Source organism: Anoplopoma fimbria, chromosome 1 (assembly GCF_027596085.1).
Source record: "Anoplopoma fimbria isolate UVic2021 breed Golden Eagle Sablefish chromosome 1, Afim_UVic_2022, whole genome shotgun sequence".
NCBI classification, from domain to species: Eukaryota; Metazoa; Chordata; class Actinopteri; order Perciformes; family Anoplopomatidae; genus Anoplopoma; species Anoplopoma fimbria.
In genome coordinates this window covers 23,260,993-23,283,292 of record NC_072449.1, presented here as the reverse complement: position 1 = coordinate 23,283,292, position 22,300 = coordinate 23,260,993, and the positions used below count along the sequence as shown (strand labels likewise).

At 40.1% G+C, this 22,300-nt stretch overlaps 4 protein-coding genes across 5 annotated transcripts; all 4 read right to left on the bottom strand.

Annotated features, from left to right (window-relative positions):
• Window positions 1-512: 512 nt before the first annotated feature.
• On the bottom strand, window positions 513-3,731 carry dynll2a (dynein, light chain, LC8-type 2a). The gene is made up of 3 exons (XM_054623444.1): window positions 3,562-3,731; window positions 2,847-3,000; window positions 513-2,032 (listed from the first exon to the last, which is right to left on the bottom strand). The coding sequence occupies exons 2-3, from the start codon at window positions 2,976-2,978 to the stop codon at window positions 1,895-1,897; spliced, it is 270 nt and encodes an 89-aa protein (XP_054479419.1). The 5' UTR covers window positions 2,979-3,000; window positions 3,562-3,731; the 3' UTR covers window positions 513-1,894.
• Window positions 3,732-4,220: 489 nt separating this feature from the next.
• srsf1a (serine and arginine rich splicing factor 1a) lies at window positions 4,221-9,603 on the bottom strand. 2 transcript variants are annotated; one of them, XR_008532318.1, is made up of 5 exons: window positions 9,185-9,603; window positions 8,572-8,750; window positions 5,994-6,166; window positions 5,055-5,817; window positions 4,221-4,631 (listed from the first exon to the last, which is right to left on the bottom strand). XR_008532318.1 is itself a non-coding variant. In XM_054623428.1 (4 exons), exons 1-4 carry the CDS (start codon window positions 9,370-9,372, stop codon window positions 5,620-5,622), a joined length of 738 nt encoding a protein of 245 aa, XP_054479403.1. In that variant the 5' UTR covers window positions 9,373-9,603; the 3' UTR covers window positions 4,221-5,619. The 2 variants fall into 2 exon arrangements, 1 of the variants encoding a protein (XP_054479403.1); XM_054623428.1 differs by having other exon boundaries at window positions 4,221-5,817.
• A 2,398-nt stretch (window positions 9,604-12,001) lies between these two features.
• aldoca (aldolase C, fructose-bisphosphate, a) lies at window positions 12,002-14,707 on the bottom strand. The gene is given in 10 exon segments (XM_054616600.1): window positions 12,002-12,094; window positions 12,206-12,405; window positions 12,513-12,687; window positions 12,804-12,887; window positions 12,972-13,132; window positions 13,233-13,287; window positions 13,463-13,674; window positions 13,839-13,975; window positions 14,608-14,672; window positions 14,675-14,707. Coding segments are annotated over 10 exon segments (1,215 nt in total).
• A 2,496-nt stretch (window positions 14,708-17,203) lies between these two features.
• rskra (ribosomal protein S6 kinase related a) lies at window positions 17,204-22,069 on the bottom strand. The gene is made up of 12 exons (XM_054606197.1): window positions 22,040-22,069; window positions 20,411-20,653; window positions 20,245-20,328; window positions 20,094-20,162; window positions 19,390-19,459; window positions 18,764-18,871; window positions 18,550-18,590; window positions 18,439-18,466; window positions 18,162-18,251; window positions 17,774-17,862; window positions 17,584-17,694; window positions 17,204-17,506 (listed from the first exon to the last, which is right to left on the bottom strand). The coding sequence occupies exons 1-12, from the start codon at window positions 22,067-22,069 to the stop codon at window positions 17,204-17,206; spliced, it is 1,266 nt and encodes a 421-aa protein (XP_054462172.1).
• Between the last annotated feature and the right edge of the window lie 231 nt (window positions 22,070-22,300).

The window sequence follows — 22,300 nt, the reverse complement described above, 5'->3', positions numbered from 1 at the left end:
GTGCTAGCATGCTAGCAAGCTTTGACATTTTTGGAAATAACGTTACACTTAATACCTTTCTTGCTGAGTTAGATGACGAGATTGATACCACTCAAGTCTCTACAGTAAATATGAACAGTTAGTTTAGCTTAGCTTGAAGACTGGAAACGGGATAAAAGCTAGCCTGGGTCTGCCCAAAGGTAACAAAATTGACCTCCCAGAACCTCTTAAGCTCACTAGTTAATTAGTTACATTTTGTTTTTATACCTCTAGCTGTTTGTCCACTTCTGTGTTAAGCTAAGCTAACAAGCTGTAGGAGCTAGCTTTATATTTACTGCAGAAGCATTTGAGTGGTGTATAAATGAGTCGAATAAGGGACAAGGACAAAAAAGGCCACTCTGTAATAAGTCAACAATTATTATTTTTTTATTTTATCGAGTTTATACGATTTTGGTTCTGTAGCAACCTACTGGATAACTCTAATGAAGTGCAATTGTACTCAAGCCGGTTACAGTTGAGAGCAATGACAGGCACACGTTTTGTGCAAATTTAACAGCATTGGAACGGCTCCTACATATACACAGCAAAAATACATGCCAGAGGAAAACAATACTAAATCAGTTTACATTGACAATAGTTAGGAAGACTTCCCTAGATGTCAATCCAAGCTAACACTTGAGAGATACACATTTCACCCATTGTTGGATTGTGGGAGTTAGCAACTGAAAACATTGTCTTTACACACAGCGAGAAATGTGTAGTGTTATCCAACTTCATGGACTAAATCCCTCCATCCTGCCCTCTTAAAGAAATGTGTTGTATTTCCTGCCTGTCTGGCAGTACACATGTAAAAAAAATAATTAAAAGTTTGAGGGAATATGCAACTTGAAAATATCACGAGCCACACACGACGACACAACCATCTGAAACACACACGTGTTGATAGCATCGCTAGAGTTGACTGCAGATGTTTTATCTAAATCGCCTTCCCAAAGCTCAGTCCAATATCTACATACTCAAAAGTTAAATAACTGATTTAGCTTCAAGGTGAGCTTATGTCTGTGTTTGATGACAGTTAAAGAAATTGTGGTTATTATCCTCCAAACATGCAGAACACAGGATTACAAGAATGAAATCTAGGTAGGCGAGTTGGAAGATTTTGGTGACCAGTCTGTAGTGTTATTACTCGGACATTACAGGCTTAAGGTCTGTGTTTCTGAGCTTCATTTGCTCCAACGTCCCTCACAGTGATAACTAAACATCCCTAGAAATGTGTGTACTGGCCATTGGATATAATATTTTAAATCGAAATTGAAAACATTAAAAGGTTTTGCATTTGCACTGCAGACAACATAATTACTTTAAATTAAAAAAAATAGCAGTAATAAACTGATTCCATGCTGTTTGTCTACGTTCAAACCAAAGGACAGCCGTCAAATAACTCATCATGTGAAGACTATTTTGCCCCACTGTTCAACTTCTATTCATGATCACACGTTAAAATCTTGAGAATGAATTGTTAAACTGGTGCACACGGTATGATTTTACCATCTAAACCGACAGATGGAGTCTCATAACAGGGTCTGGCAATGCCACTTGTGAAGGAAAGCAGATGCACCACTACATTCTACAGCTTTCCTTTATTATACAATCAAGGGCCACGTTGAAATCTTTTACAACCTAGAATTTAACAGCATTAACAAAAACTACTTCAGTTGCATTCAAATGGCAACTATCGAAAAGTAAACTTACTGTAACATACATATTAAATAGTGTATAGTCCATGCAATTGCGCAGGGCCGGGTTTGCATCATTATGGTATGTCGTTATTAGTGTATGGGAGACATCAGCCACCAGTGCATTTTTCCGATTTAGGTTCAGGGAGCAAAACTCCTCAACACTCATCAGAAACGTCTCAGCCGGACTTGAAGAGCAAGATGGCCACTTGGCCCAAGTAGAAGTAAATGAAATGCTTTGTCTCGTGGGTGACGTAGCTGCCGAAGTTCCTCCCGACAATGCAGTGCCAGGTGGGGTTATACTTCTTGTCAAACTCCTGAAAAAAGGTCAAAAGAAGGCAATAAGTGTAAACCAAAAAAAATTATAAAAAACAATAGCTGCAAGCTGCAAATTCTGGCTTACATATCATGATAAAGATCACAGGTACCATTGGCGATAATGACATAATGGTTATTTAATTCACTGTTTATTTTCTGAATTAATTTATGAATTACTTGCGGTATAAAATGTCATTTATAATATTCCAGAGTCCAAGGTGAAATCTCAATACGGCTTGTTTTATCCGAACCAACTTGCGCTCACGTTTGGGCATCTTAAACTAGCAAAGATTTGTTTTTTTTGATTGGAAACTGACTGAAATTATTAATCAATAATGAAAAAGATGCCGATAATTTTCTTTCTTGGAATTTGATGGTGAACTTTTAGGCCAATAAAAAAACTGAATGAATAAATAAATAAGAGAATCATTATTGATCCCAGCGGTTGAATTCAAACAGCTTTGAAAAGGCATTAAGCATCAACTTAAATGTAGACTGCCTTTTAATAAATATGATTAAGGGTCCATTATCGTTTTCTATTGGCCGTTCTGGGGTAAGACATTCATGTTGTGATACCAGTAAACATAAAATATGAAAAATAGAAATACTCAGTGTGGTGTGTGTGTGTGTGTGTGGGGGGGGGGCTTGTGAACCCAGTGATAAAACAAATCCTGGTTACGGCCCTGCTCACAAGAGCCTCATCTCCACATTGAAACCAAAATAGATCTGAGAATAAAGAAGGCTCTGAATGTGCAGATCATGTGCCAGTGATGTAAGCACAGAGGACCCGTCCATGCAGCCGTCCCGTCTCACCTTCTTGATGTAGGCTGCTATGTCCTTCTCTATGTTGTACTTCTCCATGGCCTGGGTGGCACAGTCCACCGCGTCCTGCTGCATGTCCTCCGACATGTCTGCGTTCTTGATCACAGCTTTCCTGTCAGTCATTGTTAAGGATGAGGATGCCTGCCTGAGGGGGGAGAAAAAAAAAAAAAAAAAGAAAGGAGCACGTTCACTGCACTGAAAATGAACACCGCACGTGGTGATGATGGGGATTGTTTAGGCCAGCCGGGATCATCGCAAAAAAAAAAAAAAAACATCAATCATACGCAGAAGACAGGCCGTTTGACACCGCGTTTACCAACATGTGTGCACTGATTCATAATCATAACTTAGGCTCATGTGATGGATCTAAGCGATGACTTGAGTGTTGCATGGATCGGCTGCGAAACTTGATACAGGTGGAGTTATGTTACTTGGCAAAATCACTTTCCGATAAAAGCAGCTTCTGCATCAAGAGACCAGAAGTGTCAAGATGTATCTAATGACTTATGTGCTCAGGCAACAAAAAAAATAAAAAATAAAAAATACACCTGCTGTTATCCATGTCTGTACAGTCTACATCTTACCAGTCGAAATGCATTAAGGCATACAGTAAAAAAGCACAACATCACAAGAGAAACTCGAATCAGAAATATGTCATGACATGCAAGTCAATGTTTTTTTCACAAAAGGGGAATCTGTAACTCACCTTTTCTTGAGCCGAATGAAACACTTGTTTCCCCCAAAAAGAGATGTACCTCACCCAGCCGGAGTTGGGGGGAAAGGTTTAGATGATGCTGCGACTAATTGTCTTTTAAAGATTGACACAATAAGCATGTAGGTAGGCTGGCTCTCTCTCTGCTGCGCTCCCACAGCTCCCCGCCCCTCTGCTGCATGCCGAGCACTGCCATTGGCTGAGCCGCAGCCTCCCAGTGCGATGCAAGCGTTTTTCTCCAGCTCCTGTCTGCCGGCATCTTATTTCATCCCACAATGCATCATTCACACAGTATACACCACTGGCTGTGGGCTAAAAGGAAACGAGACCTTGGCCCACGAGTAGGTATCATTTGGCTGTGTGTAAAAGGGCTTTCATCCGTTTGTCGTCACAGCGGGGACACTGGAGCTTAGAAATACTGTATATATGGACTGATGGTTTTATGCAAATAAAGACCTAATTTTCTGCTATATTGATTCAGTTTTACAAATATATCATCTGTGATTTCTTCTTAAAAGATAACAAAGTGGTTATAAATGGTGGGAGGAAAGTGCTGGGCTTTAGTTTTAGCTGTTGTGAAGGAAAACTCTTAAAACCGATTAATACATCAATATTCGGGTTTCAAATAAAAACAAACTAAAGTATTCTTGTTTGAAAGTGTTTTATTGAAAATGCTAAGAGAAAAAAAAGCAGGATTAAGCAAAATCAAACATACAAACCACTCCCACATGAAACCCCCTCCCAACCTCCCCAATTTTATTTCCTTCATACCAGGCATCTACGACTCCATCCTTTGATCCAACTTCCTGGTCCTCAGTTTCGTTTTTCTTGTAAAATAAAGCAATTACCAATGAAAAACTTTAAATAGGCATTGAGGGGCCTAATGGGGGAAAAAAAAAAAGTTGCTCAGGGACTCCTGTTAATTAGTTCTGAAATCAACCTCATTTGAATCCTGGAAAACTGATCCCGTTCCGAGAATCCATCCTTGCCTATCCCTGTCCTAATCGATCCACTCATCCAGCTCCAAGGATTGGGATCCACTGAGCCACTCCTCCAATCAAAACCTTGAAATACCAGGAAGAAAATCAGAGGCAGACTGTTAGAATAAAATGTCAAAATTTTTGGGCCTAATTTTTCCATTTTTGTGCACTCATGTCAGATCAATAAAAGAAAAGAAAAAAAAATGCCACTGAGCACAAAAACGGTTGCTCCCTGAAGTTAAAACATTTTTACCAATGAGGACATTTTAAAGTTGGAAGATTTTGCAACAAAGAAGTGATTCAGATTTTTTACATTTGACAGCAAAGATTTTACACTTACATCACAACATTGGATCTAGGATTGCTTATTCTGTCACAAGCCAGAGTAGCAAGTTAAAAATTGTATATATATATATAACAAAGTACAGCACATATGGCTTCATTAAATATGACATGCATGATATGGCATCCTATCAAAACGTTCAATTTATGGAATATGAAGCGTACCATTGCCTCGACCTGATTGCTCCTCAATTAGATGTCCTATCCTGACCATACAAATGAAATGTGCTCCACAATGGTTTTATTCCAAATCACTTTAATCCTTCTCTTCTGATGTCTAAAGGAAGACACAAGGGTAAAATACAGTTAAGCATCGGGCTCCCTGTCCAAACAGCCCACCCCACATATCCAATGAGAGAAGCTATGTGTTTTAAAAAACAAAAACAAAATCAAAACTCAATTTCCAATACTTGCAAAAACATTGAGTGCAGCTTATAACAACTCAACATTTTTGAAGTTCCACTCAGAACAGTTCCCAATGTGCAAAAAATTGAGAGGACAGAGAGAGGAGGAGGAAACAAAACGGACAACGCAGCTGGAGGGGGAGGGGGAGAGGGTGAGAGAGGAAGAGGAGGGGGTACATCTACATACCAAGATCATCCACAAGGACATCGGGACATGAAATGACAAAAAATTCAAAATCAAGTGCCGAAATCTGGAGAAACTCATAAAAGGAGGTAAAAACAGAAGGGTATACATCAAAAGAGCAAAACATTGGTGGTAGAAAGGTTTAAGAACGGGAGCGAGAGCGGCTGTGACGAGGCGAGTAGCGGGGCGATCCTCTGCCTCGGCAGCGGGAATTGCTGCGGCTGCGGCTGGCGCTGCGACTCCGGCTCCTGCTCCGACTGCCACGGCTGCGGGAGCGTGATCTTCCGTAACTTGGGCTGCGGGGACCGTCTAATTTCACACGAATGTAAGCAGTCTCTCCCTGGCGGACACAAGAGAACTTGACATTGAAAAGGCAACATTCCTTCCTATGGTGGAAAAACCATAGATGGAAATGAGGGCCAGGTGTGATTCAAACATGTGGCATTTCCTGAAGTACTCACCTGGACACAGCAAAGAAACATTATCCATGAGAGTGGATCAAACCAGTACACATACCTCGTGTGAGCGGAATTTGGTGTTGTCCAACTTTCGAACGGCATAGGTCATGTCTTCTTTGCGCACAAATTCTACCACCCCGGTTCCATCTCTGAAAACGTCGGCGTAGCACACGTCGCCCGCTTCACGCATGTGGTCCTTCAGGTCCTGCCAGCTGCCACTCTGAGGGAGTCCTGAAACATTAGCCAAAGATACTTTAGCCGACCCATTGTGTGTGTGAAAACTTCAACAAATGTTAGAATTACACAATTAATTTGTTTCCCCAAAACAGCAGCTGCAGGGTTTAATGATACATGAGCTGAAACTGGTTAAGCTACTAATGGTTTGTTAATACTATCTCTGTGTGTGCTCCATTTTACCTAATTAATTATAAAATGTAGCAGTACACCGTGTGTACTGTGGCAAAATGTATTGGTGCAATGCACTGTATCAACTTGGTCATATTTATGACATTGAAGATTTAGATGTATAATGTCATTGCCGGGCACCGATCCTCGGTAAATAGGTTTTTTGGTTGTCTCTATAAAACCCCATCAGGCAATGCAAACCACAGCACAATTTCTTAACACACCACTGAAATTCAGCAGAGTTGCGTCTCTAAAGCCCTTTTTACACAGTGTGGAATGTTGAAACATTATTATGCCTCGCTGTTCTGGATAAAAAAAATAAAATAAAAAAAGGTACGGACACAGAATGAGGGGCGTTGTTGCTTTTCCTCTAACCCGGCGACTACGGAGGAAGTCGAGGAACTGAATAAACGCCTGTGTCAAATGCGATAGCTCGCATAGTGGGGCTAGACACACACTTGACGTAGACACTGTTGTGTTAAGCTTAGTTTATACTGGCAGTAGTGAAGCTGGCCTAGGGCGTACACCACAAAAAAAAAAATGTAGGTAACCATGGCCACTGCATGGTGTGGGTGGCCCCGCTAGTGGTCTCTGTGCTTGGTCGTGCACCTCTGACTTCTACACATCATGCCATATAAAATCCCTACAGGGCAGCATGATGGCGGATTAGTTTGGTCGAGTGTAAAAAAAGCAAAGCTGGGGTAATAATTATGGGTCATCTTATAGATCGCTGTATTGAAGGAGCTCTGAGAGAGTGGAATATGTTGCACGTGTTGCTTGCCTACTGTACATTTGCTATAGGCACTTAACAGTTGTCAATTAATTATACACTCGTCTCTTATATGCATTATGTAACATACAATGTTGTTAAGAATAGTTCAATAAATAATGCTAGGCTGATAAATGGAAGGCTGTATCGGCCTATACTGCTTCCAGTGATCAGATTATGCCTCCAGCGGTTTGCCCCTAAAGTCACAATTGGAGCACCCTTATCAGTTACAGTTATTTGTATATGTTGATAAATGCAAATTGTCCTAAACCGTACAATATTCCATCTCATTAGTATTGCCAGTGTGCACCAGCGGAGCTCTGCTTGAACCTGCTGCAATGTTATTGCCAGCCGCCTACAGCTCGCCGTCAAAGTAGACTCAGAGCGAAATATGGCACAGTAGCAAAGGGTTCTGATTTCCGCCGTTGTTTCTGAAGGTGAATCAATAATAACATGGGGGGATTTGTTTTCTGAACCAAGACCGAGAACTCATAACTGCTCACACCATGTCAGCAGCAGAGTCGGTGCATTACAGCTTCACTTTTTCCAGTCTTACCCTCCACAATAAAAGCCCTAGACATATTTAATGCACCGCTGCTTACGAGGGTACTAAAATTCATTCAGGGCTTTTCGCTAAGAGGAAGCTTGACAAAAAAAAGCTTAAAATTCTGCTAGTACTTATCTCTGCAAGGATTAAACCTAGTATTGGCAGAAATGTAACATGGGAGGGTGGAGAGACATAAACGTATAGCTGATCTAAATGAAGAGTTTCTCGAGTCCCGTTTGGATATTGCACAATAAATCAGTCTTGTTTTATGACTTTTCCCACCCTCCATGGAATTCTCTTAACATTGATAAAATGAGGACTTATTCATGAGTGAAAACAGAAGAAGAAGACATTTAAGTTCCATGTCATCCATCATACCATTACCTTTCCTGATGTTATAGTTTTGCCGTGGAATCGTTTCAGTATCGAGATACTAAAGGCAGGTAGCAAATCAAAGTCATACTTTTGGTATCATGACAGCACCGGGCAATCTTTCAAAAATAAATACCAACATAGCAATTACGACACAGGTAATAATATCCCATTCGCTCTGCAATTGCCTTTCTGCATCAACAAACTGCCGCATACAATACATGCAGCAAATGAATATAGATTATTGTTCAGTCAATTCATTTCTGACTTTAACCAAAGTGTTGATGGAGTAATAACCAGTCAACCAAGTGTTAAACATATCCTTAATGTTACATTTACATGCATGATCCATATTAAACCTCTTTGAGTATCCCAAATGTAGAACCCACCAAACAAACTTTTTACAAAACTTTGATGGTCTAACCTGTCAAACTTATAAGGCCTACTCTTTGACTGTTACATTCAGCAGCTTACCCTTCAGATCCATCAGGTGATAGACTCTGACAACAACACATCTGTACATTAGCCATGCAAATGACTTACCCGACACAATGACCCTGTACTCGGAGCGTCTGGATGGAGGTCCGTATCTTCCTCTGGGAGCTCCACCGATCCCACCGAACCCGCCTCTCGAGCCCCTGCCGCTCCGAGGGAACTCCACCCGCAGCCTGTAGCCGTCATAGTCGTACCCATCCCGCCCATACACCGCATCATCAGCGTCCCTGTAAACCAGACGGGTCCCGTTAAAACACCACGACCGCACAGAGAACAGGCTGCGAGGTCTCGACACATACACATACTTAGAGGCAACGCAGTGACGGACGGGGGTCAGCCATGCTAGCGGCTAACGATAGCTGGGTCCGGTTTAAGGTTGCTAATCCGCCGTGCAGACGTGCACGGCCATTCAGTCACTGTGCCTCCATTTGTGCTAAGACAAACACAATATCATTTGTTATTCTCTCGCTGCACAGAAACCACTGAATACGCGTTACTTCCGGAGTACACTGACTGTACAATGCAGCGTGTTGGTGTGACGGCAGCTGTCAAGTGTCTAACGCGGAGCTACACGAGTCCAGGAACTAGTCCGAGCCCACCGTGTTAGCCACACCAGTCTGTTAGCCACACGATGGGGGTGGCCTAACCGTGGGACCCTTACCTGGGGTCCTCGAATTCAATGAAGGCGAAGGGCGGCCCCCCTCTCCGGTTCTTCAGGTCGATGTCTCGGATCGTCCCGTACTTGTAGAACACGTCTTCCACATCCTTTGTGCGGATATCAGGAGGGAGGTTTCCCACATAAATCCGGCAGTCGTTGTTCCCGGCAGGGCCTCGCACAACACCCGACATGGCAGCTAAACGATAGCTCTTCGTTATAGTTCCTACAGGGTCGGCGGAGCCACACGGGGGTGAGACTCCAGTTCACTTGACAGATGTCAAGCAGAGAGGAGAAAGCGATCAAAAGCGCCGTTTTATACCTGCAGTGTGAAGGGTGTTAAGTGGGGAGAGGGTACTCTCAGTGAGGCGCCCACTTCTCCTGTTTCTCCTGTTTCTCCTCAGGACCCGCGCTCCTTTACAGAAGCTTTCATGAATACCGGAAGAACCGCAGCCAGCGCAGATACATCCGCCATACGAAATAGTCCGCGAAATGACCGGTTGTAGTTATGGCCATCAATCACTTATTGAATAGTAACGAAACAATATGTAACTAATAGAATATGAAGTCCACTTTGACTATTTAAAAATCATTGGTTTATTAACAGGGACAGTGCACATTAATAAGGATAGCGGTCAAATGCATGGTTTTCATCTGTAGTCCCGAGGCAGACAGATACCTAATTGAAAGAAAAACAACAGGGCAAACAAGAACACGTGTTTTAAGAAAAGTATAGGCCTACCTGTTCTGAATATGTAGCCTACATACAATATTTAATTGTGTATTTTGACCTGGCTCATGCAATTGAGAGTGTTTATAGCTTTCATTATAATCTGCTGTTCTGTGAAAGAATGTGATAATTCAGCAATATTTCAAAGAAGTAAGAAATAAATCCATCACAAATAAGTGTTTTCTATTCTCCCCAAATACAATATACCATATTTTCTTTGAAACTTATGGTAACCTGATAACAGGTTATGTGATCAGCCGGACGCAGAAAAGTTCATATTAAGTGGGAAAACTCCTTCTGGGTCGCTACAAAGATAATTTACATATATTATGTAGTTATAATCTTATGTAAATAATGTTATAAAAGCACATCAGCCTAAACCATTTCATAGCATCGCAATCATGTATGTGACAGTTTATTAAAATTGTTAGATTTCTCCTGATGTGGAGTTCGAATCAACAATATTGTACATTTCTACACCCCTTTATCACAATAGGTGAACCGGCTATCTTGTTCTTAACTTATTATTCCATAATAAACATGTTGGTAAATTGGTTGTGTGTTCCTTTACAAAATATGTAAAAACAGCCAAGACAGCTGTGGTGTTAGCAATATAGACTGTTTGATTGAAATGCAAAAAAAACTGTATCACAATACCTGTATTTGCAGTTTTTAAGTCTTGTTTCCTAAAAGCAAGAGGGGAAACTAATTTTGAGGGAGGAACCAAGAGGCAGCCTGAAAGGAAAAGTCCAATTTGCTGTGTGAAATGACTTCCTAAATGAATCATACTGCATACATTCCTATTGTTACATCCCTTAGATATGAGAAATAATAACATGATTACCTGGCCATTTTTTGATAGTGTGTTAGAAGACTCTGCTTTGTTTGTTTACTCTCTCTCTCTCTCTCTCTCTCTCTCTCTCTCTCTCTCTCTCTCTCTCTCTGGATTAGCGTGTCTCTATGGATTACAATCATTGCAGCTCTTTGTTTTTGGGGGAAATAATGTGCAATAATGGGACATTACATGCAATATCATGGACAATATCATTCAACATTTTGAATGGAGCGTATACACTTACCTGTACTTTAAAATTTGAATTCTCATACTGTATATTTTGGATTTATTTACTTGCAAACTTCATGATGTTTTATATTTGCACTCTGTCCTACTTGGTACTGCAACAGCTGCAAATTAATTTCCCTCGGAAAAAAGTTATGACTTATCTTCTCTGTTATATTTTATATCAAGAGGACTAAAGAAGTATAACTATGGGACATATGTTACCTAACTGTCTCTTATTTGATTATTGTGTAGGAAACACAACACAATACGCTACGACATGTGATTTACTATTTGGCCTATTGTCAGTCAGGTTTAACACTTTACATGACCTTTGATTAACATAAAACCAAACGGCCACTCCAGACTGAACCTGAACACTGTTTTATTGCATTGCTTACATTAGAACAATTCAGAATGACAACAAGCACAAAATCACATTGTGTTATATATTTCTGCCGTGTGGATTGTACTTTCTACATGACCACTGCAGAGACAGATTAGCTTGAAGCTAATTCAGGTGCAACATTTATAATTGTGCATAGTCACTAACTGAACTAAAGAACACACACTTGTACACAGAGAAGTTTTGCACATCTTTCCACAGAACAGGTGGGAAATTGTACGTCAGAAATTCAGTAATTTTCACTATTTTTAATACAAACTAACGTCATTGCTCAGCAGCCAATATCCCATTTACAAACAACAAATGGCTCATTAGTATTTATAATACTAAGTAATAAATGTAAGATTTTAAAGCTTAAGTTATGGCACTGTCACACGAGCCCACTGTACATCAATAACCCAAGTAAAGCAAGCATCCGGCATACATGCATTAGAAATATCTAAGACCATCTTCTGATTCTCCTTATTTGTCAAGGCAAGAAAACACGCTGTCACTTGTTTTTTGTTTTTTAACATAATCATGAGCGTCAGAATTCTGAAATAACCTAATTATCTACATTACAATTCCTCTTTCTTAAGGTGATGGAAGACAACACAATGCTTATTGAAACATGGCTTCTCAAACTACTCAGTATGCATGACAGGAGCCGTAGCTGCGCTGGCCGGACTCGCCATAGTTGTCACCATTAGGGTACTTCCCCTGACATGCCAGACTGTTGGCCTGTGGACAGAGAATTCATTAAACAAGCAAATAAACACAGAATAGGAAACAAACACTGGTTAGTGGTCAAGTAATGGATCAGGATCTGCAGTAAACAAGAAGTGGAGGTACCTCTGCTCTCTTGATGAACTGCTCAGTGGCGGCTTTCTCGTTCTCTTTATGTCCTCTCCAGGCTCTGAGTGCAGACGCCTGCAGGGCTCGGCCGAAGGAGAATGTTAGGATCCATGGTTTGGCCAGAGGGCAGTTGTTGATGGCGTTGAGGTGGACGGAGGCCTCCTCTTCACTCTGACCGCCGGAGAGAAAAGCCACTCCTGTGTGTGAACAAAAGAATCTTGTTTTACTTTCATTTTGTTTCTGCAAACTTCAAACAAATCTCTGTAAAAATCCTCTCCAGACACGATACAGCGCTCTGGGTCACCTGTGACTGCTGGGGGGACAGTGCGGCGCATGGCAGTGATAGTTGCCATAGCAACCTCTTCTGGGCTGTACTTAGTGGGGCAGCTGTGTCCAGCGGTGACCATGTTGGGTTTGAGGAGAGTGCCTTCCAGGTACACATGGTGGTCCGACATGGCCTTGTACACTGCAGCCAGGACCTACAATACACACATTGTTTCACCAAAGGGACAGCAGACAGGTTCTTCCCTTCCTCTCTTGAAGAAACAACATCACACATCCATGCACATGCAGCATGTAAGAGGTAGAAAGCTACCTTCTCAGTGATGTACTGGCTGCGTTTCAGGTCATGATCTCCATCAGGCAAAATCTCCGGCTCTATAATGGGCACAATGCCATGCTGGCCGAGAAAGGAGAGATGATCAGACCAGCACAGATGCATCATAAACATATATAGACATGGTTTACACTATCGGGTTCTAACCTGCTGACAGATGCTGGAGTAGCGCGCAAGAACATTTGCATTTTCTGTGATAGCCAGTTTAGATGGATTGGTGTCACTGATTTTAAGCACACAGCGCCACTTTGCAAAGACAGCTCCATCCTTTTTATACTGTGCGCAACGCTCAGACAATCCATCAAGACCTGTGAGGTTTAGAAAAGAGTGATAGTTTGTCTTGTAATATGCATTCATATTGGGGATGTGAGTGATATCAGCAGGAAACCTAAATTGTTTTTGTCTGACCCTGTGTGGTGGTTTCTCCGCAAGTTCCTGCCAGAGGAACAACACCCTTATCAACCTGAGGAATAAGGAAAAGAGACATAATGTTAAATTGGAATATATACAGAAACGACTAATAATCTGAGTGCATTGCCATTATGATACACATTTGATCAGATAATCCACCTATTCCCACAAGGGTTGGTACGATTTGATGCTCCACATTAATGTTAGTTGGAATTAAACTGCCCCACCTTGATGCCGACCATGATGCCCCTTTCCCTGATCATTTTGACAAAGGTAACGCCGTTATCAGAGTGCTGGTACAGCGTCTCATGGAAGAAGATGACCCCTCCAATGCAACCGTTGATGCGGTCGTCTGCACTGAAGAGAATCTGCCTGTACTGTCTGCGGTTCTCCTCTGTGTTCTCCACCCCGACCTGGGCAAGGCGCTTAGCCATGCTGCCTGCAATTAACATATAAATTAGATGTAATATCCACACTGTGCACTCTTTGGACTGGATGGTCTTTATCAGTCCTAGAACTGACTGTTGAGAGTGATTGTCAGAGTGCAACATTAATGGCATGCATGTTTTCTACAGTTAAAAGAAAAGAAAGAGTGCTACAGACCCACAGATTCATCTGCAGCCAGGATGCCCTTCCCTGGAGAAACTATGCGTAGAGCGGTCTCATGGAGCTCCCTCTTCTGCGCCTCGGAGAGTGTGGGGGACTGGTGCGTCATCTCGAGTGACTGATTGTCCTACAGCCTTTGGAAGTTGATGTAATTGTATTATTCACGCTTTAATGACCACTCAAAGACAAATATTAACCATCCGTGAAGTTTGTTAAGACAGATAATGTCTAAAGGATCGTCCACTTTTGATTCCCAGTCCTTGTTGGTGTTTTCTCAACTGAGTTTTAATGAGTGCTGAACCTGCTGAAGTATAAGCTTCTATAGACGATGTTGAAACCAAAGACGGGGTAAACTTCGACTGCACGATAACTTAATAATCAAAAGAAAATATGGATTACTTTAATATCCTATGATTGTACATCAAAGAAACTAAAACAATGCATTTTGTCTTTTCTGTTCCTTAGAGGTGAAATTTGAAACAGACTAAAGAGGTAGGAAACAGATACAACTGAGGCCTAAAAAGATCAAATGTAAAATTGTCTAAACTATTATTTAATGTGTATAAGATGAAGTGAAGTTTAGAGTTGCTGCATGTAAAAACATTTCAGTTATCAGTAAACTTAAGTTAGGTATAATATGAAGTCAACTTTAGATATTCCCAATCGTCCCACTCCAACTTTCTAACAACTGCAAGTTGACAGCTAACAGCTTAAGAGATTTACTCACTGAAGTTTTAAATAAGAGATGAGCAGTTCAAGTTCTTACCTGAGAGAAATCAAATGTGTCTTGTCCACTGATGTGATGAACACTAACTGGAGACTCTTAGTCAGCTCTGGTTTGTATCCAGCTCAAGTATGTCACACATCATAAGCCGACACCCCCTAGGCGGCGCTTGTACACCCGCCTCTGCCCCACATAAATTAGAAGATTTTTGATGAATCATTGTTCTATTTAAACATAGAACTTTTTTTTTTTTTCAGCCATGCAGATGATTGTTTTTTCATGCTGATACGGCCGCTTTAAGATTTCTTCAGTCACTCAATCTCAATCTAGTACTTGCAAACTTGCATTGCTGGTGTAAACTTAATATTTATATCTACAATTATTTATGAGTTTCTTATACATACTGTAATTTTTTAACTATGTCAACTCACCCGTGTTGGCTGATTGTAAATTAATGTTTTCTGTCAGACCCTCGTCCCCTATAGCAAGCTAATTTAAGCATTTAACCATACCCCAGGATGTGCTATTTTTATTCTAATTAGTAAAAATGTACCCAGAGGAAGGTTTCAAGTCTCCTGATAATTCGGTCTTCATCCTGGAACTCTCAGGGGTGTTTCAGTCTCAGAGCAATTCATGCACTCTATGGCTTCTTTTTGTGAGCTTTAAACTGTAAAAAATGGGATGGAACGGCTTCCGAAAATAGAAACCATTTTCAGGTTCCAGTCAATGTAAATGAACATGGTGATATGGCCCAAATTAGACCAAATGAGGTCAACTACATAATTTCCATTATGATGAATTTTCTACTTTTTTTCCTCTACGTATCACAACGTTGGAAGCCAGTTATTTTATAGTGTATCAGGCAATGTTTGTTTAAAAATGCAAACACAGAGAAACATAATGAGATGATTACATATCTGCGAGCTAAACAGGATCATCTTCATGTTATGTACAAATTTGTGGAATTATGTTGGTCTGCATCATTGCAGTATGAGCTATGTTCAGGAAACTGCATGTTTTTTGTTGTATGTTCTGCTACACCATGTAGATATTCAGTTTGACTCAGTGGGAAGGTTCGCCTGCATTTCAGGGGACTCCTCTCTTCATTATTATGGGTCAGTGTGCCTCGGAAACTAGATATGGGTCACTGGACTGCCTGCCACTACACAGCCACAACAGAGACATGGAGGACCTATCTAAGACAAGGGCCTGAGAGGGAATTCAATGTCAGGTGGCAGTGGGAGGAGGAGCCGGAGCACTCCCTCTCAGGAAGATACAGACAGATTTAAATAGATACATGACTTCAACAAGTACAGCAATTATATGTGGCAGTCTCCTCCGGGGCTCTGGATTTTTTTTCTCTGTTACCTAATTAAAAACATTTAATGATGATACTTAATCTGGCCCTCAATTTTCTGTCCTATTAAGGTTGTCCTTGATGGGTTCATGAGCGCTCCTCTAAATAGGTTTTACCCAAGTGTCAAATAGTAAAAACTGTAGTAGGACTACTTTATGTTAGTGTCACTGATCCTGCAGAAACATTTAAAATAGTGTTCTGAGGCTTTCGACTGTATCGCACAATCATCAAGTCAATTTTATGTCCTTACACAATCGATCTGGAGAAGAAAAAACTTTAACAAATAATAATCTTCTGCAACACTTTTCATGACACTGGCGATGTTCACATAAGAACTCTGAGGACTTTCTATCACTTTAACTTTGAGATTGAAAGTTAATTCTGGACTCACTGAGCAGCTGCTAAATAGACTTTGTGTTAAGATTGTATTATTTACTGCTGTTTCCAAAGTTAAGACCAAACCTTCAATGTCAATTTTAAGACAACATGGAGAAAAACTCTTAAAAGTGTTCAGAGAAAAATGGAAATATGAAAAAAGAGTGGACCTTGAGTTAAGATTGATTTGTCAACTGCAAAGGACATATATATTTTATTTATTACAGTTTCAATGAAAAAAAATCTAAATTCAAAATCCACTTAATATCTTTTTCCAGAGCTCTCAACTGCATCTTCCTCAGCAAATTGAGTTTTGCTTGTGTGACTCACTGTATGAAACTTTGGTGACGTGACAGCAGGAAGTCACATAGATTTACTGGTCATATACATGTATACTCCATCTGCTGAGGAAGACCGTGAGAAGATACTGAAAGCTCTGAAAAAAGCTAGTAAGTGGACCTTGAGTCAAGATTGTTTTCAACAGGCAAACTTATGATTTATAACATAAGTTTAAGGAAATGTTGTAAGAATGTTCCAGTACAAGATAAATAATAATATACATTTGATTTTGGTGATTTGTATAGTAAAACACGATTCACGCTTATATCCTTAAATAATCCTTAAATTCCTTATGCATACAGCTCATAGATCTTAACTGTACCAAGGAGGGCAAAATGTTTGCTTACAAAAGTTTATATTTTGAGGATAAACCTTAAAAATGTATTTCATAGAACTACAACATAGAACATTAAGTTTAATAACTTAAAAAGGTATCCCTTAACTTTGCTTCGTTGGACTGACAGCAATAAAAAATGATCAGTAAAAATATAAAAGCCAAGTCCAAGAGGTGACACGTGTATCAGGGAAATATTTCTAATTTCCAATCAGCTTCTTCATAAACATTTTTCAGTCTTGTGTATTACAATTCTCCGTAGCCGAGCTCAGGTCCATGTTGGTCAATGTAGGAGACAGTTCAGTGGGAGTTGTAGGAGAATAAAGGATTTTATCGCAGTCAAAGTTATCAAAGTAGTCCAATGGAAGGCCTCTCATTGCTTTGGCTGCCCAATCAGGTTGGGTCCTGAGTTCCAGGATGACTTCAACTGGCATCTTCTGAAGGATGAGAGAATCGAACGAAGTGCCACGAAAGAAAGCCTGCATCTTGAAACACTCCAGGTTACGAAGCCGGTTCACTGGATTCTTGCACAAAAGCTGTAAAGAGGATGTGATATTTAATTTATAGGGATCAACGTGTGCATGTTAGAGAGAGGACAATCACATTTACAAACCTCTGTGAGCAGTAAGATCAGAGGAGTGCTGAAGGTCTCAGGGAGGACATAAGGAAAATCTGTGACCTTGTTCAACATAGTGCTGTGGTCCGGCTCTGCTGGTAATGGAAACTGCAATGTGAAAACACTCAAACAGTTAATAAAGTACCACATGTAGAGCTACAGTAATATTGCATTTATGTGCCCTCACCTCTCCTGTCACCAGAGAGAACAACAGAATGCCAAAAGACCACCAGTCAGCAGCGTGGTTGTATGGACCCCCACTTAAAACTTCAGGAGCTGTTCAGACAAAACAGGAAAACAGAATACTCAAGATGATAGATCAGTTCAATTCAGAAAATGAAAAGAGGGAATTAAACAGATATGCAACAAGAATTGTAGCACAGTGGAGCAAAAAACAAAACAAAAAGTCTATCCCAGGTGCTTGACATTCAAAACTGGGTCAACTGAATCCAATGGGAGCAAAACGCAGGTGTGCCTTAAATGTTGCTCTAATGCAGTCAACCAATATGCAGCATACCGTATATCACACAGCCACAATATTTACCTTAAGTGTGGAAATGAAACCAAAATCTTACCCATGTATTGGATCGTCCCACATATCGTAAACGCTCTTCCTCCTCGTTTCAGCCGCCGGGAGAGTCCAAAATCAGACAAACGAAGGTGACCTGAATTAATCAAAAATATGTTGTCTGCTGTGGCCTGTCTAATTAGTGTCTCTCTTGTTATTTGTCAGTGTGCATGAAACTAGTTTCTCCTCTGAGGATTTAATAAAAGTAAATTATTAATTGAATAACTACCCTAATGTTTTTAAAGGCCAAAAGTAAAAAAAAAAAACATATGGACAAGCATTACCTTGATCACTTAAAAGAACGTTCTCCATCTGAAAAAAAAAGTACAATTATGATCACAGAAGGTCGTAAATACAAATATGGATAAAAACACAACATATAAAATAAATCCTACCTTTATATCTCTATGCACGATGCCTAAGTCATGAAGAAATCCTAAAAAAGAACAAACAAAACACATCAAATGAAAATACACAACATAAATACAAGATGCTCCATGTTTAAATTACCCTGTTAACTAAAGCAGGATGTCTGTAACAATACAGGTCAATGCTAAAGGTCAATGTTGATGAACTCTTAAAGGTCAAAGTCTGCATATGAACACTTACCCAGCGCACTGCCCAGCTCTGCAGCGAAGAGCCGGACCTCATCCTCCCCAAACTGGCCCTTCAGTAACCAGTAAGTGTACAAGTCTCCAGTGCTGCAGTAGTCGCACACTGCAGAGGACGAGACACACACACATACACTTGTTATGTCTTTGTTATGGCTACTGAGTTCATGTAGGCGAACATCATCTGAAAATTAAATATTATAATGAGAAAAAGAAAATAGAACAATTTGCTTGTCACACTGTTGCTCTGTAGGAAAAGGAAGAGATAAGGATTGAGGTACGAGTCAAGTCAGAACCACATGTGCATCTGTCTAGTTAGCCTCCTTTTAGCTGAGTGACATATTTTAATAACACTTTGGATGGATAGAAATAAATGTATGAACAAGGTTGGTATAGACTGGAAGGTCATGCAGGCAGTGCAGCTTTACCCAACACTCTCATTAGATGGCAGCATACCTCTTTAACATCCAGCACTGAGATTTGTATTCAGACTCAGGGATGCAGCACAGTTTTACAACAATGTAACTTTTTTTATGTTCCGTTTACAGGGGGTAAATGAAGAAGGAAAGGATAGTAGAGGGTTGAGGAGTTGAACTGTGCTATCGTTTGTGCTTATTGACTCACTAATGAAGAGATGGTGCTGTGTCTGCCAGCAGTCCTGCAGATTGTGGATGAATGGGTGTTTGAGCTGCCGCTGCAATTCAACAGACACACGACACACACACACACACACACACACACACACACACACACACACACACACACACACACACACACACACACACACACACACACACACACACACACACACACACACACAGAGTGAGAGTGATTAACAGTGAGAGATGATCCTATAATCCAGAGGATAACTGCAAGTAAAACATCAGCTTTAGCAGCGGTATCCCACCTAACTCATACTCCGAGTAGCCGTATTAAAATGTTATATAATAACTCTCTTAAGTAAAAAGGTAGGGCTGATTATTTTCATGATTCATCAATTCATTTCTTAGTCTGTGAAATGTCAAAATGTTCCAAAAAACAGCCATCAGGACTACCCAGAGTCCAAAGTAATGTCCTTAGATTGATTGTTTTAACAAAAAAACTACAATTTACAACCACATATAGTTAAAAAAAAACAAGCTGCGTATCCTTATATTTGCCAGCACATATTTGGCATTTGTACTCAAAAATGAGAAACTGATTCTCAAAATAGTTATTTCCATCAATTAATCAACTAATGGTTGCAGGTCTAATGTAAGTATAAGAACAGTAAAGCAACAGTACTTCTCATGATGGTGAATGAATGGTACTTTCTTCCAAAACCATACCTGAATGATGACTTCTTCTTTTGACTGCTCCAGTATTCCATGCTTCAAGATATCTGACTTTGGTAGAACCTATGCAACAATAAAAATGATTACTCAAAAAAAGTATTCTATAAAATGTTGTTATAGTACTGATAATTACAGCTGAACTAACCTTAACAGCATAGGTCTTCTCTTTGAAAATGTCCTTTACTTTCAAGATGGGTCCATATGAGCCTTTGGCTATGAAGCCCAGGATCTGTGAGCATAGAAGCACAGTTATATCTACGTTTCAACTATCTGCCTTTGTCGTTCTGTTGAACATTCTCGTGTATTGGTACCTGGAAATGGTCTGGTCCAGGAAGTTTACGGTGTGGGAACTCGGGCAGAAAGACAGAGATGACAGCTGGAGGGGTCGTCTCCGTTTCCTCTGGAGGCCGGAGGAGTCTGGGGACCGGCGGCCTGCAGTCCGGTTCCACGGGCCGAGAAAACACAGCCGAGTGTGCAAGTCTGTGAGTGATGGAGACCCCCACGTTTGAGAGGAACCCATGACTGAGTCGACGTTGAGCAGGTGGTCCTTCTCTCTAGATAATACAAATATTTATTTTATTATTTTTTATTGTGATCGGGGGTTGAATGTAATTAAGAAAAATCACCCAAGTAGTGTAATACTATTCTACTTTATAAGATAAGATAATCCTTTATTAGTCCCGCAGCGGGGAAATTTGCAGATACTCATATACTCATTTTAGAGGAAAAATTCAACTTTTTATTAATTTCACAGTTAAAGCTATACTAATCTAGTAAAACGATGCAGTTTTAAAGATTAAATTAACTAAAATCAACCCAAATCAGGTACAGTGCTGCTTATATGTTAATGCATGGAAGTAAACTGTTAAAATTACAATATCATACTCCAAAACATATTTACAGTGTAGTACTGTAAAGCACAAAAAACAGTTTCATCTTCCAAAATATATTTACAGTATCATAATGTAAACCACTATCACTGTAGAGCAGCTATAATGTAAAGCACAATCACGCTACAGCTGTTTAAGGCCTGTCATAAAACATCACAACAGTAAAGGTAATGTCAACAAGTTATTGTGGTAGCTTAAGGCAGAAATACAATTCAAATTCTAACCGTATAATTTCATATCGCCTGAAATGCCATTTTTATATACTTGAAGAACTTCTTGCTGATACACTTCTTCTTTTCAAAGCTGAATTTTAACTTGTGATTGAATATTTTTACATCTGAGTATTTCTTTCTCCATCATTTACACGGATGATTTCATTTCATACATCCATGTTGCCTTGGCCAATATTATTTGTCATCATCTATTTACTCTATAATTATAATTTCTAGCTACTTGACTGCAGTTTTGTTCAAAGATCTTATAACAAAAATACAAATTTTGTCTTTTAACCATACTTTCATAAATAGGCTACATGAATAGAGACAAAAAAAAAGAGTCTTAAGAAACCTGAGTTAGAGTTACGTTTTTAAAACAGTAAAAAGACAACATAATAGACACATTTACCAGAGCTTATGATACCTGGAGCAGATTTAATCAGCCGCAGTGATTTCAATCAGCGCTACTCAAAATCAAAACAAGCATCTATTGACCCTCAGACAGCTGCTGGAGCAGAAAGGTCAGTGATCACTTAACAACTAATCAATACCTCTATTTCTGACCAGACTCCACTTTGATCCAGCGGACAGTGGGTTGCATTAAAACAATATATAATAATAGACAGATTTGTCTACAATGTACTACCTTTATGTCTAAAAACCCAGAGAAAGATGTTTTATACATTTTTACAGAAAAAAAACCAACATACAATTCCAGAGGTCAATATTCTGTCACTGAGGTAGCAAACATCTTCCTCCTATGTTGTTATATTAATTTGCAGCTCATAATCCACATCCGTGATATCAGCATGTAAATCAAATCTGATTGACTCACCTTGATCTTTTTACTGAAGTCGCTTCCCATACATAAGCCAGAAGTATTTCACACAAAAACACGAGAAAAAAGGAAAACATTCAGCTCTTCCTCTCGCGTCCTGTTGTTGTTGTTGTTGTTTCCGTCTCTGATCCACGTGTTCGTGTTTTCGTGTCAGAGGAGCGAAACGTTCTGCGGTGCTGGGAGCGCTCGATTCCGCTCCAGTTAAGGCTGTCACATCAATGATCCATCTCCCCTCTGTTTCCCAAATCACTCTACTAT

Coding starts and splice junctions, on each gene's coding strand:
- dynll2a (XM_054623444.1), bottom strand. CDS start 2,978: ATGACTGACAGGAAAGCTGTGATCAAGAACGCAGACATGTCGGAGGAC. Junction 2,033..2,846: donor TAGCAGCCTACATCAAGAAG/GTGAGACGGGAC, acceptor ACCTTTTTTCAG/GAGTTTGACAAGAAGTATAA.
- srsf1a (XM_054623428.1), bottom strand. CDS start 9,372: ATGTCGGGTGTTGTGCGAGGCCCTGCCGGGAACAACGACTGCCGGATT. Junction 6,167..8,571: donor GTACAGGGTCATTGTGTCGG/GTAAGTCATTTG, acceptor CTAATGTTTCAG/GACTCCCTCAGAGTGGCAGC. Junction 5,818..5,993: donor CCAAATTCCGCTCACACGAG/GTATGTGTACTG, acceptor TGTGTCCGCCAG/GGAGAGACTGCTTACATTCG.
- rskra (XM_054606197.1), bottom strand. CDS start 22,069: ATGGGAAGCGACTTCAGTAAAAAGATCAAG. Junction 18,872..19,389: donor ACAGCACCATCTCTTCATTA/GTGAGTCAATAA, acceptor CGTCCTCTGCAG/TGTGCGACTACTGCAGCACT. Junction 17,507..17,583: donor TGATCTTACTGCTCACAGAG/GTTTGTAAATGT, acceptor TCCTCTTTACAG/CTTTTGTGCAAGAATCCAGT.